The sequence below is a fragment of the Oculina patagonica genome, chromosome 8 (assembly GCF_052425735.1).
Source record: "Oculina patagonica isolate OP01 chromosome 8, crgOcupat, whole genome shotgun sequence".
In the NCBI taxonomy this organism is placed as follows: domain Eukaryota; kingdom Metazoa; phylum Cnidaria; class Anthozoa; order Scleractinia; family Oculinidae; genus Oculina; species Oculina patagonica.
Window position 1 is genome coordinate 22,512,067 of NC_135765.1, and position 14,049 is coordinate 22,526,115.

General features: G+C 41.4%; 2 protein-coding genes across 2 annotated transcripts in view; one reads left to right on the forward strand and one right to left on the reverse strand.

The window, feature by feature from the left end:
• Window positions 1–14,049, reverse strand: part of LOC144661917 (uncharacterized) — a 459,725-nt gene that overhangs the window by 296,629 nt on the left and 149,047 nt on the right.
• LOC144663222 (uncharacterized) lies at window positions 9,289–10,275 on the forward strand. The gene has a single exon (XM_078524136.1). The coding sequence runs from the start codon at window positions 9,289–9,291 to the stop codon at window positions 10,273–10,275; it is 987 nt and encodes a 328-aa protein (XP_078380262.1).

Below are 14,049 nucleotides of genomic sequence, written 5' to 3' on the forward strand. Positions count from 1 at the left end.
TGCTATATATAGTTTTATTCGAATCCCTATGGTGCACTGATTAATTTCCACACCTTTTTAAGTGATTCTATATTCACACCTTTGACAATAAAGCCAAAAACCTGTCAAAAAAGGACTCAAATAAAAGTGGGAAACCATTTCAACTTTTTCAAATGGCTATAAATAGTTTTATTCGAATCCCCAGGGTGCACTGATTAATTTCCACAGCTTATTAAGTGATTCTGTATTCACACCTTTGACAATAAATCCAAAAACCCATCAAAAAAGGGCTCAAACAAGGGCGCGAAACCATTTCAACTTTTTTAAATAGCTATAAATAGTTTTATTCGAATCCCCAGGGTGCACTGATTAATTTCCTCACCTTTTTAAGTGATTGTATTTTCACACCTTTGACAATAATGCCAAAAACCCATTAAAAAGGGCTCAAAAAAGGGCGGGCAACGATTTCAACTTTTTGAAAATGGCTATAAACAATTTTATTTGAATCCCCAAGGTGCACTGATTAATTTCCACACCTTTTTAAGTGATTCTGTATTCACATCTTTGACAATAAAGCCAAAAACCCATCAAAAAAGGGCTCAAATAAGGGCGGGAAACCATTTCAACTTTTTCAAATGGCTATAAATAGTTTTATTCGAATCGCCAAGGTAAACTGATTAATTTCCACACCTTTTTAAGTGATTCTGTATTCACACCTTTGACAATAAAGCCAAAAACCCATCAAAAAAGGGCTCAAATAAGGGCGGGAAACCAGTTCAACGTTTTCAAATGGCTATAAATAGTTTTATTCGAATCGCCAAGGTGCACTGATTAATTTCCACACCTATTTAAGTGATTCTGTATTCACACCTTTGACAATAAGATCAAAAACCCATCAAAAAAGGGCTGAAACAAGAGCGGGAAACCATTTCAACTTTTTCAAATGGCTATAAATAGTTTTATTCGAATCCGCAGGGTGCACTGATTAATTTCCTCACCTTTTTAAGTGATGGTATTTTCACTCCTTTGGCAATAAAGCCAAAAACCCATCAAAAAGGCCTCAAATAAGGACGGGAAACCATTTCAACGTTTTCAAATTGCGATATATAGTTTTATTCGAATCCCTATGGTGCACTGATTAATTTCCACACCTTTTTAAGTGATTCTATATTCACACCTTTGACAATAAAGCCAAAAACCTGTCAAAAAAGGACTCAAATAAAAGTGGAAAACCATTTCAACTTTTTCAAATGACTATAAATAGTTTAATTTGAATCCCCAGTATGCACTGATTAATTTCCACCATTTTTAAAGTGATTCTATATTCACACCTTTGACAATAAAGCCAAAAATCCATCAAAAGGGGCTCAAATAAGGGCGGGAAACCATTTCAATTTTTTCAAATGGCTATAAATAGTTTTAATCGAATCCCCAGGATGCACTGATTAATTCCCACACCTTTTTAAGTGATTGTATTTTCACACCTTTGACAATAAAGCCAAAAACCCATCAAAAAGGGCTCAAATAAGGGCGGCAAACCATTTCATATTTTTTAAAATGGCTATAAATAGTTTTATTCGAATCCGCAGGGTGCACTGATTAATTTCCTCACCTTTTTAAGTGATGGTATTTTCACTCCTTTGGCAATAAAGCCAAAAACCCATCAAAAAGGCCTCAAATAAGGACGGGAAACCATTTCAACGTTTTCAAATTGCTATATATAGTTTTAATCGAATCCCCACGGTGCACTGATTAATTCCCACACCATTTTAAGTGATTGTATTTTCACACCTTTGACAATAAAGAAAAAACTCCATCAAAAAAGGGTTCAAATAAGGGCGGGAAACCATTTCAACCTTTTTAAATGGCTATAAATAGTTTTATTCGAATCCCCAGGATGCTCTGATTAATTTCCACACATGTTTAAGTGATTCTGTATTCACAACTTTGACAATAAAGCCAAAAACCCATCAAAAAAAAAGGGCTCAAATAAGGACGGGAAACCATTTCAACTTTTTCAAATGGCTATAAGTAGTTTTATTCGAATCCCCAGGGTGCATTGATTAATTTCCACACCTTTTTAAGTGATTCTGTATTCACACCTTTGACAATAAAGCCAAAAACCCATCAAAAAGGGCTCAAACAATAGCCTGCGAATACAGCCGCCTCTCATTCGCGTCCCGCAACGAAGAGCGGAACACGAAGAGAGACGTCTGCGATTCACGGCCAGAAATTCCATACTGATGACGTAAATCTGTCCAGAATCCGGACAGAAGCGCTGATTGGTCAGCTAGTTAATTTACATAATGTATGCGAAATATAACACTTCATTACACGAACGATAAAAAACCGGATGTTATTGCGGACTAAAAGTTGACCGGGGGAAGGATCGTGAAACTACACCGAAGCTATACCTTAGAATTTCTATAATATCTATAATTCATATGTAATTGGGAAACAAAAATAAACTGCTTTATAACAAGATGAACGACCTCAAAGATGTACAGAAAGGACGCGCCACAGTGGCCGTTAAAAATAGATCAATTTTGTCACCTAACTTTTATTGTTGACATTAAGGCAGCCGGCAAAACAAACAAGCAACAAAAATGTGAAATACAGATAACCTGAACGACCTGAACCATCCACAACCAAAGAATAAATGCTACAGAAAAACAGAATTTTAATTGGACAAACAGTGGGGAAAGAAGAAACTAACTCAGAAGAATTGTTATGATCGTTGCGGTATCCCACTTCCGAGAGTTGCGCTCAAGTTCCAAAACAATGTCATCTAGTGATTTCGCAGCTTATTTTTCCAAATTTTGCTAATGTGCAACTCGTTTAGGGTTTTCTAATTTTCGCGATGAAGTTGTCCGGTGTAAATGACCCCTAAATGTGTCCTTGACTGCCTTGAAAGTGTTTGTGATCAAGCAAGTAATGTGCGGCTGAGAACAAAAAATATAATTATGCAAGACCAACTGCGTGTGGTGTGGGAAATCTAAATTAGTGGTTAACGTCATCAGTATGGAATTTCTGGCCGTGAATCGCAGACGTCTCTCTTCGTGTTTCGCTCTTCGTTGCGGGACGCGAATGAGAGGCGGCTGTATTCGCAGGCTATTCAAACAAGGGCGGGAAACCATTTAAACTTTTTCAAATGGCTATAAATAGTTTTATTCGAATCCCCAGGGTGCATTGATTAATTTCCGCACCTTTTAAGTGATTCTGTATTCACACCTTTGACAATAAACCAAAAACCCATCAAAAAAGGGCTCAAACAAGAGCGGGAAACCATTTCAACTTTTTCAAATGGCTATAAATAGTTTTATTCGAATCGCCAGGGTGCACTGATTAATTTCCACACCTTTTAAAGTGATTCTGTATTCACACCTTTGACAATAAAGCCAAAAACCCATCAAAAAAGAGCTCAAACAAGGGCGGGAAACCATTTCAACTTTTTTAAATGGCTATAAATAGTTTTATTCGAATCCCCAAAGTGCACTGATTAATTTCTACACCTTTTTAAGTGATTCTGTATTCACACCTTTGACAATAAAGCCAAAAACCCATCAAAAAAGGGCTCAAACAAGGGCGGGAAACCATTTTAACTTTTTCAAATGAGACTGCTTCAAGACTGCTTAGACTGCTTCAAGATCTTAGACTCTGCGCCTACCAAGTACCAGGTTAAGCTTAAGGAGTCTATGTACATTAAGTGGGAAAAGCCGGACCTTAAAAATGATTTCCAGTCCGTACTGCGCAGACTCGGGGTTGTTTACGTTTTTGTTTTGAATTCGTTGAAACGTTACACTTCGGTGACAGCATACATGACGTTTTTTAGTCCGCCATTACAGTTTGTTTCGTTCAAGAATTTCCGATGAGCTAAAACGTCGGTTTGAAATAGCGTCAAGGTTCTTCTACTCGTTATTATTTGTTCTGCAAGGATATCTGGCGTTAATAATGAAGAAAAAGGTAAGTTTGTCGCGGAAGTTTTAGTTTTGCTTGTAAACATTCCCTCCGTGTGGGCTCACATAAACATTGCAGCCGAGATTGCGCAGTACGGACTGGAATTCATCTTTAATCAACAGGTCAAACACATCAATTTGACGCTTTTCCTATAGCTGCACGCGCGCGCGCTTCTTTTTAATTCTGTTAACTTCGAAATTTATCTAGCGTATTGGTTTTCAACGCAATGTAACGTATACACCGAATGCAAATATGGCGGACCACTCGGTTGCTGCCTGGGACGAGCTTCATGAAAGCGAGGCTAGTCAGGCTTCGGTGTTTTGTTTTGACAATGCTTTCCTACAAAAGTCTTGCTTATTCGTCGTTCTGGTGTGTTTCTTTTCGCTGCTCCTACGAGTTGCTGTGTTTCTGAATGCCACGAGAAGTGATAGAAGTGCTCACTGTTTGCCTTTAAGGGAAAAAGTGGATCGATACAATTCGTTGAGACGAAAGAAAGGAGTACAAAGAGGTTCACGATCGCCGCGAGTACTTTTTATAAAGTTTGTTCGCTAAATTTCAGGTTAGAATATCTTAGAAAATGTGTAAGCAATCACATTTAGCTCCAAGTCTTTCTTATTTGGCTCAATGCTTTCACTAGCTTTAACTGTGGGGCAGTTGAATTTCATTCACTTGGTTAGTATTTGATCGTGCGATTCCGTGGGGAATTATGATATTCACAAAATTCGTTATTTCTTTCGTCTATATACGCAAATTTTTGGAAGCCATTTTCCTTTTCGGTGAATATACATTTTACTAATATACCGACCTCGACGCAGCCGTTATCCTCATTACTTATGTTCTAATCCAAAGGCAGCCGTTATGACACTGGGTTAGTGGCTTCCTCCAGGTCTGTAAGTAAGTTATGCTCTCTGACCAACCATACGGCTTCTAAAATAGCTCGTATGTACTGACAAACGAAACTACGAAAAAAGCCGTTATCTAAGTGCCGGATTCCGTGGGAGTGGATCGGATGCGAACAAAGTCGGACATGAACAAATTCTTTTGAGACAGAGGATGTCTTGGATGTGGAGCTTTTCTTTACCTTGGGGAAGGTACTGGCCATGCAACTCATGCTGGAACACCACCAGACACCACATAAGCTCGTCATTTAAACGAATTTTCTAAGATCTTCTAACCTGAAATGTAGCGAACAAACGTCCCGCGGCGATCGCGAACTCCTTTCTTTCGTGTCAAAGAATTGCATTGATCCAATTTTTCCCATAGAGGCAAAAGGTGAACACTTCTATCACTTCTCGTGGCATTCAGAAACACAGAAACTCGTAGGAGCAGCGGAAAGAAACACACCAGATCGACGAATAGGCAAAACTTTCGTACGAAAGCATTGTCAAAACAAAACACCGATGCCTGACTAGCCTGGCTTTCATGGAGCTCGTCCCAGGCACCAACCGAGTGGTCCGTCATATTTGCATTCGGTGTATGAACAGCGATCAAACTACATAAGTCCACTACTAATTGAATATACATTGAAGAGTATTTTATAGTTCAAAACATGACAAAAACTACACTAAAACCTCGACTCCGATCTGTTATCTCGATCTGCAAATACCGTACATGTTTTGATTAACGATCGTATAGAAACGAAATTATATATCAGAGACTGTTCAAAGCTTGATAGACATCACTGTCCGCGAGTTTTTGGCTTAAAATAGCCGATAACTTTAAGTCAATATCTGCTAATAATAAAATAATGGGTGATCGGTTTCCCCGGCATAGTTTCATATTTTATTCACAACATGGACGTTTTCCGTTACATATCGCTCGAGTTGATAGGACATACCAATATCTGCTTGACAATATAGAGTCAGTGACATTTTCTCGAGATCAAAATGTACAAATATACAACGTGATCCATTTAGTCGGATAGTTTTGCCAGCATAGAGAACTGAGGATTACTTTCCCCTTTTTATGCAGATCACAGCTAAAGTAAAATGGAAATACCTATGACAATGATATTATGTTGAAATACTTTCGATTTAGTTTTCTTCCAGTAAGCAGAGATATATGCAATGCTTCCGAGCTGTATACCATGAAATATTACACTAGCAAGTACGCTGAGCGTTAATAGTTATCCGAATTCGCAATCATTTTATCAGTCTGATCAGTACGCAATCATAGTCAATTAACGAACAACGACATCGAAAATAATACCATCAGGAATAAAACACAATACTTGCCTGAACAGATTCAGCTCCTCTCAGCTGATATCTGAGAAAAGTAGGCCGCCTGATTTGCACAGTTACTCTACATGGGTATTTTTACAGCAATCGCTCTCCTCGTCAAGATATCAAACTAAAACAAAAGGATTTTGCAAACAAGTTGGCACAGGAAAAGCGGCAGTTTTCCTGACACGGGAAGTTGAATAACCTTAAAATGAAATTCCGAGAAATCAATACTGAGAATTCTCGTGACCTTACAATAACATTCTGGATAATACACGTGTCATGAATGTTGTGGATAAAAACAAAGATGACATCATTTTCAGTTTCAATTGTTCCACTTGTACGGATCTTGTTTGTCCCGTGAGACGTTTGAACTGTTTTAGAGTAGAGAGTAGAGAGTATGATGGGGAACAAGTACGTTTTCAACGGACAGATTTAAACTGTCTCAGTATTCAGCCATTGAAGAGGTGGTATAGTCAATGAAGAGGTTAGAAATTACAGTTGGATAGTTCCTTTTTCAGTTTAGGTACATCAGGGTTGTTTTAAATTGTTTAAAAATGTAATTGTTTGTTTCAAAGTTTGTTAAAAGAATCAAACAGGACGTTCAAAGTGAAAAAGATAGCTTGAATCTCAAGATACAGATTCTCCTTAATGGTCTCCATACTTATCTTCTAGTATTAATTGGGAGAATTTGTTGAAATTTGAGGTCAGAATCTATCTGCTCAACTTTCCTTGATTTTAATGACTGTTACCTACTGGTAATGTGAAAAGGCTCTTAAGGTTTTAGACTAAATCTCATTTTCTTTTCAGTTTCGTCTTTAATTTATTCGCCGCACGCGGAAAAACAAACTAATGCTTAATCTCTCAAATTCCATAATGAAATTTTGTTAACTAATGTTCTCATTGAGGAACAGAACAGGGATAATTAATATGTTGATCGTGCGGTATATTACGTTTGAAACAAGAACTGTTCTTCTTGAAGGTTCTTTGAAAAAGAATCGACTTTCAGCTTTTTTAAGTCACTAATTTATAACTTTAGTTAAACGAATTTGTTGACAGGGGGTGTTTTTTATTGAGAAAAGTTAAGTGTCTGCCGATTGTGTCATAGCTCAAGTTCTGACTATCGTTAGGCCTTTTTTTAGTTCCTTCATGTACAAGTTGATTATGGTTATATTGAAAGCTATAATTATATCAAGCTGGAGAGGAAAAGCTCATAGAAAGATGAAAGGCCAGGATAAAAGTCGGAGGAAGAATACAGCTCACCAATACAACAATTGAAATTTACCATCTACTTCATAAAGCAATGGAAATTAATTTTCAACACTTATGTTAAACGTAACGGAAGGAAATTAACCGTTAGCCGTAAAAGCCACCAGCCCAGTAAGGCCCTCATAGTAAGATCGTGTTGGCGACTATTCTACTTAGAATACCTACATGCATCTCTAAGTGGTGAGAATGAATTCCAGACACGCCAGCGAAACAATGTTTTGGAATCTGGTACTTTTATATAGGAGTACCTCCCTTCCTACTCCCTCCGGAAGAGGGGTAAAGGAGGATGCAGAAAAGCTTCTGCCCTTAAAGTAAACATTTAGCATTGTACCAGTCAAATCTCTGCATATAAACACACCTGTGACACCATCCGTAAGATCTTGTAAGGCGAAGTCTGCGTTGGAGCCTAGTGGCCACTCAGGCCGGAGGTTATCCGGGTTTCAGTAGCATGCATGAAGCGACTAGGAGTATTTCAGTTCCTCCCTAGATGGAATGTTAGTCCATCACAGGGTTACCCCAAGCATTTAATTCACTGGAAAGAGGCACTGTGAGAGTGTTTATAGTGGTCATGCACTTAGCTTCATATCTCTTCGCAAAAGATAGATTACAGGCATGCCACTGGAACAGAAACAAATATTTTAAATGAACATAGGCATACCAGTCTACTATAAACAAAGCGTGACCGAGGATTTGGACTCGGAACGAGCGATAACAAATTCAGCCAGTGGCAGGATGGAGCGCTTGAACTGACAGGGGACTTCCGAATTACAACACCAGCGCCCTAAACCACTCGGCACACGCTTCCGTAAGAGTAAAGTAAATAGTAAAGTGCCTTAACCAAGAACACAACACATTGACCCGGACCGCTCGATTCGAAGTCACCGCACTTATCATCAGGCCACCGCGCCTCCCCTAAGATCTTGTATCGATCACAGGGGGGTGGGGGGGGGGGGGGGTGTAGCCACGGAGCCCTTATTATTCGTTTTTATTTGTCGAGTCCTTTGTTTCCGTTTTTTGTTGCGCATATTTTTCTTGTAATTAGCTTTGTCAGTTATTTTTAGGTTCATTACTTGTTATATCTTCGTGTGCATTTTTATATCTATTGTTTCGCTTAGCGTTTTCTGCGGTGTTTTTTAAGTTTTCGTTGTCAGTATGTTCAAGTCGCCGAAGTGTTCGCACAAATCTTGTAAGTTTCGTATTTTTTCCATTATTTTTTCGCTTTCTGTTTTAGTTTTCCGTTTGTTTCTTTCGCTGTAAGTTTAGTTTGTCTGTGTTGTTTGTTATTTCAGCAAATCGCTGGTTAAAGTGCGAATCTTGAAGTTGTGCGTGTGGTTTGATTATACATTTCATTTGAAGATTTCGTATGAAACTTCGTTATGGAACGCGTTATGGATGAGTTTGGTCGAAGGAGAATCCATTCCGCAGAAGCCCTCGACAGTCTTCGATTAAAGAATTCAAGATCGGGACATTTGTCGAGAATTACAACGTTGTATCGGGCAACTGAGGCCCTCCTTGTGGATGCGAGAAACGTCGAAGAAGTCTCGAAGAAACTGTTAGAAATTAATGAAGCATTTAGCCGCTTCGAGGAATCGCATTATTCATACATCGCATCGCTACCCGGAGATCTCGAAGAGTGGGCAAAGGAAGGACGTTATTTCCAGGAACATTGTCAGAAAAAGGACCAATTCGATCTAAACATCAAGCGATGGATCGATGATGTCAAATTTCGTTCTGAAACTCGTGAAGAAACGGACATCCGTCCTGAAGATTCCGTAAGCGCGGCTGGCTCTCGTCGAAGTCGCGCCTCAAAGTGAAACAACTGTTAGAGGAACAAGAACTTTTAAGAAAGCAAGAGGAAATGAAAATGGAGCGTCAAATTCTGGAGGCTAAATTTGAACTAGAGCAGGCGGCTCTTCAAGTAAAAATCCTCGAAGAAGATCATTCCGTTATTGATGGAGCAAAACCGAAAATGTCGAAGCAAACTGGTTCATCTTTTGGAGAACTTGGTTCACAGTGCGATGGCGGATCCAAAGTTAAAGGTGTCGGAGTTGAGACCAAAGCCAAAGACGACCTCAAAAGAGTTCCTTACGACAATGATGTTATATGTTCTCGGCGGAACCCGCACGCGAGAGAGTTTACGTACACCCCGCCGATTCCAGATAATGAACTTTCTCAAACTGATTCCGTGGATTCCGAATTTGCCATCGTTGAAGACGTGCTTGATAAACTGGGCTCGACAATAAGACAGGGATTTGCCTTGCCTAAACCTGACCTCTCCACTTTTGATGGCAACCCAATGGAATATTGGAGTTTTATCCGGTCGTTTGAGAACACCATTGAACGAAACGCAACGAGTGAAAGTGAGAAGCTCATGTACCTATTGCAATACACAACGGGCGAAGCGAAGAAGACGATTGATTGTTGCGTTGTTATGGATCCTTCAAGGGGATATCAGTCCGCGAGGAAATTGCTGAAGGAGCGTTTTGGCCATCCGTACACAATTGCGGCTAAGTTTGTGAGCGAGATTACTGAGGGTCCTCCAATTAAGGCATCTGATCGTTCGGGATTACTTGCGTTTGCCGACCAGCTAAAAAACTGTGAACACACCCTCGAGTCCATAGGCTACATTGATGAGGTCAACAGTGCTGACAACCTCCGAAGAATAGTACAAAGATTACCATTTCATCTTCGTACAAAGTTAGTCGAAGTCGCAGACGGTATCCAGCAATCTGGCAAGAGACCAAACATCAAGGATATCTCATCGTTTGTTGCAGTCAAAGCAAGAGCAGCAAATAATCCAGTATTTGGAAGCGTTATGGACGTTACCCCTGACAGCAAACGGGAACTTTAAAACAAAAGCCTCCGAGTTCAAAAACGAGTGAACCATCGCCTAACCGTATCACTACGCTTAACACTCAAGGAACTGTTAATTCAAGGGTGAAGACCCGTGTTTGTCCAGCTTGCAGCGGCAATCACATTTTGTTGAAATGCCAGAACTTTGGAAGAAAGACCTTTGATGAACGTGTTCAGATTATGAGAAGGGCTCATCTTTGTCACAATTGCTTCCAATATGTTCATATCGCACGGGGTTGCCTGTCCAGAGGTGCATGTCAAATTGATGGTTGTACGAGAAAGCATCACACTCTGCTCCATCCTCCCTGTCAACAAGTTCCGAACGGTAACCATGCCAGTGGAGGTAACGCTACTCAAGCTACCCAGATACCGCAGGCTCCCCAAGCTACTCAAGCTACCCAGAGACCACAGGCTCCCCAAACTACTCAAGCTACCCAGATATCACAGGCTTCCCAAGGTATCCAAGCTACACAAGCTACTGTTCCTACGCCTACTCAAGGTGCCCAAGGTGGACAGTTGAACAGTACCCAAGCGGGAAGTGGTAAAGTGTGCCTCAGGATCGTGCCAGTGAAAGTCCAATGTCAGAACTCGAGCGAGAAGTTGTTAACCTACGCCCTTCTTGACAACGGGTCGGATGTCTCCCTGTGTACTAAAGGCTTGGCAGCGCGTCTGGGGGTTCAAGGTGAGCAGAAAACGTTTTACTTAACAACGCAAGAGAAGGAAGACAGTCCGAAGTCGGGTCAAGAGATAAGCCTAACGGTTGAAGCCTTGGACGGGTCAGACAAGTTAGAAATTCAGAGACTTTGGACAGTTGACAAAGTAAATGCATCTAGCCACAGCATTCCAACCAACCAAGACATTAGCAGTTGGCCTCATTTGCAAGACATCAATCTGCTAAGCATCGAAGAGACTAACATCGAGCTGATCATAGGATGCAATGTCCCAGAGGCCTTTTGGGTATTGGAAGAAAGGCGTGGCAACAAAGGTGATCCGTACGCTATTCGTTCACCGCTGGGATGGACGTTAATGGGCCCCATAGACAGAATGGAATGTACGAAAGGCCATCACTGTGTTAACTTCACGAGAATTGCAATGTTGAGAAAGAAGATGTCCTCATGCAACAACTTGAAAGATTCTGGAAGACTGACTATGCTGGTCTGATCCCTGATTGCAAGGTTTCCATGTCCGTTGAAGACAAAAGAGCTCTAGCAGTGATGGAGAGTTCAGCCAAGTTAGTTGACGGTCGTTATCAACTGGCTCTTCCCTGGAGAGAGCAAGTGCCTAACCTTCCTAATAATCGGGTTTTGGCGGAACGTAGGTTGATGTCGTTGAAGAAGAGATTCCTGCAAGATGCCGAACTGTTTGAAAAGTACAAAGCAACCATCAGAGATTACGTAGACAAGGGGCATGCAAAAAGAGTTCCAGAGAATGAGCTTGTAGTCGAAGATAAACCGTTGTGGTACTTACCTCATCACCCCGTGTTCCATCCTAACAAGCCCGGGAAGACGCGAGTGGTCTTTGATTGTGCGGCAAAGTTTAGAGGAATGTCTTTGAATGATCATCTCCTAAGTGGTCCAGATCTAACAGGCAGTATCGTGGGTGTGTTGACAAGATTTCGTCACGAACAAGTCGCACTAGCAGCAGACGTGGAAGCCATGTTCCACCAGGTGAGAGTGTCGCCAGACGATTATGACGCGTTTAGATTTCTATGGTGGCCGGACGATGACCTGGATCAGGAACCTGTCGAGTACCGCATGGAGGTTCACTTATTTGGGGCCACGTCGTCGCCGGCTTGTTCCAACTTCGCCCTCAGGAAAACTGCAGAAGATAACATCAATGAATTTGACAAAGAGGTTGTGGAGACTGTAAAGAAGAACTTTTACGTGGATGATTGCCTCAAGTCGGTAGAATCATCTACTCACGCTGTTAACCTTGCGGCTCAACTACGAGATCTTCTCTCCAGGGGTGGGTTCCGTCTTCACAAGTGGCTCAGTAACAGACCCGAAGTTATGGAGACGATACCTGAAAGTGAGAGAGCTTCGTCAGTCCTCGACCTCGACTTGGACAAGGAAAGACTCCCTGTTGAGCGGACCTTGGGTCTAAGATGGGATATGCAGAAGGATATGTTCATTTTCAGTGCTGTTCTGAAAGATAAGCCCAACACGCGCAGAGGAATATTGTCTCTGACAAGCTCGATCTACGATCCACTAGGGTTCCTGGCGCCAATCATTCTTCCTGCGAAGAAATTACTTCAGGATTTATGCAAGCTAAAGCTAGACTGGGATGATCCGGTTGGCGAGAATGAAAGTCAGAGATGGGAGAAATGGAAAGAAGAATTGCCCAAACCTTCACAGTTAGCTGTCAAGAGGTGTGTCAAACCTGCCGATCTCGGAGAATTGAAGACCGTCGAGTTACATAACTTCGCTGACGCCTCACAGTTTGCCTTTGGTGCTGTCTCGTATCTAAGACTGGTGGACACGAAGGACAATGCTTGCTGCTCGTTTCTCATGGGTAAGTCCCGTCTTGCGCACATCAAGCCGATGACAGTTCCGAGACTAGAACTTTCAGCTGCGGTTCTGGCCGTCCAATTGGACAAGACCCTGAAGACCGAGCTTGAGATACCAGTGCACCAATCTGTATTTTGGTCAGATTCTACAACAGTGCTTCAGTATATTAGGAATGAGTCTTCCAGATTCCATACGTTTGTATCTAACCGCCTCACGGTAATTCACGAACATTCCGAGCCAAAGCAGTGGAAATACGTAAACTCTGAGCTTAATCCCGCTGATCACGCTAGCAGAGGATTGACAGTTGATGGGATGATCTCAAGTAAATGGCTGTGTGGCCCAGAGTTCCTGTCGAGAGAACAAGACCTTTGGCCTCGTGATCCTTCCCACCAACTGAAAGAACTATCTGCAGACGATCCGGAACTCAAACGAGATGTTCATACGTTCAGCCAGGCTGTATTAAATCAACTAGCAGAAGATTTTCTCTCAAGGTTATTTCATCAGTATTCCTCCTGGGATAAGCTGAGAAAAGCATTTGCATGGCTGCTGAGATTCAAGAATTGGTCGGTTCAAAGGCATCGTGGTCTTTCAGTGAACAGCAGTTCCTCCGTTAGTCAATCACCTCGAGGGGAATTGTCTGTCGATGAAGTTCGAGTAGCCGAAAGAGAGATAATCAGGCATTTACAGAAGCTATCCTTCCCGAAAGTATTTGAAGCTCTTCCAAGAATTTCCAGAAATCAAGTATCAGCACGCCAAGTTAAACCCCATCTAAGGAAATTGAAGTCTGCCTTACCCTTACGCAAGCTCTGTCCAGTGCTGGATGGCGACGGAATTCTTCGGGTTGGAGGAATGCTAGAGAATGCTGGCATCAATTTTGACGCAAAACACCAAATAGTTCTGCCTTATCGTCATCACGTAACGGACCTGATTATTCGAAAGTACCATCAAGATGCAGGTCATCTCGGACAAGAATACGTTTTGTCCAATCTCCGTCAACTATATTGGATTGTTAAAGGAAGATTGGCCGTGCGTCGAGTTCTTAGCGAATGTTTCCTGTGCAGGAAACTTGGTGCAGTCCGTGGTGAACAGTTAATGGCTAATTTACCCAAGGAAAGGTTGTCTCCTGGAGATCCTCCATTTACCTCTGTTGGCCTCGATTATTTTGGTCCCCCGTTCGTTAAGCAAGGGCGTTCCAACGTAAAGCGCTACGGCTGTTTGTTTACGTGTTTAACGACCAGGGCCGTTCATATCGAGATTACGTGCTC

What these genes read in the sequence shown, in the direction of transcription:
- LOC144663222 (XM_078524136.1), top strand. Translation starts at nt 9,289, where the DNA reads ATGGAGCGTCAAATTCTGGAGGCTAAATTTGAACTAGAGCAGGCGGCT.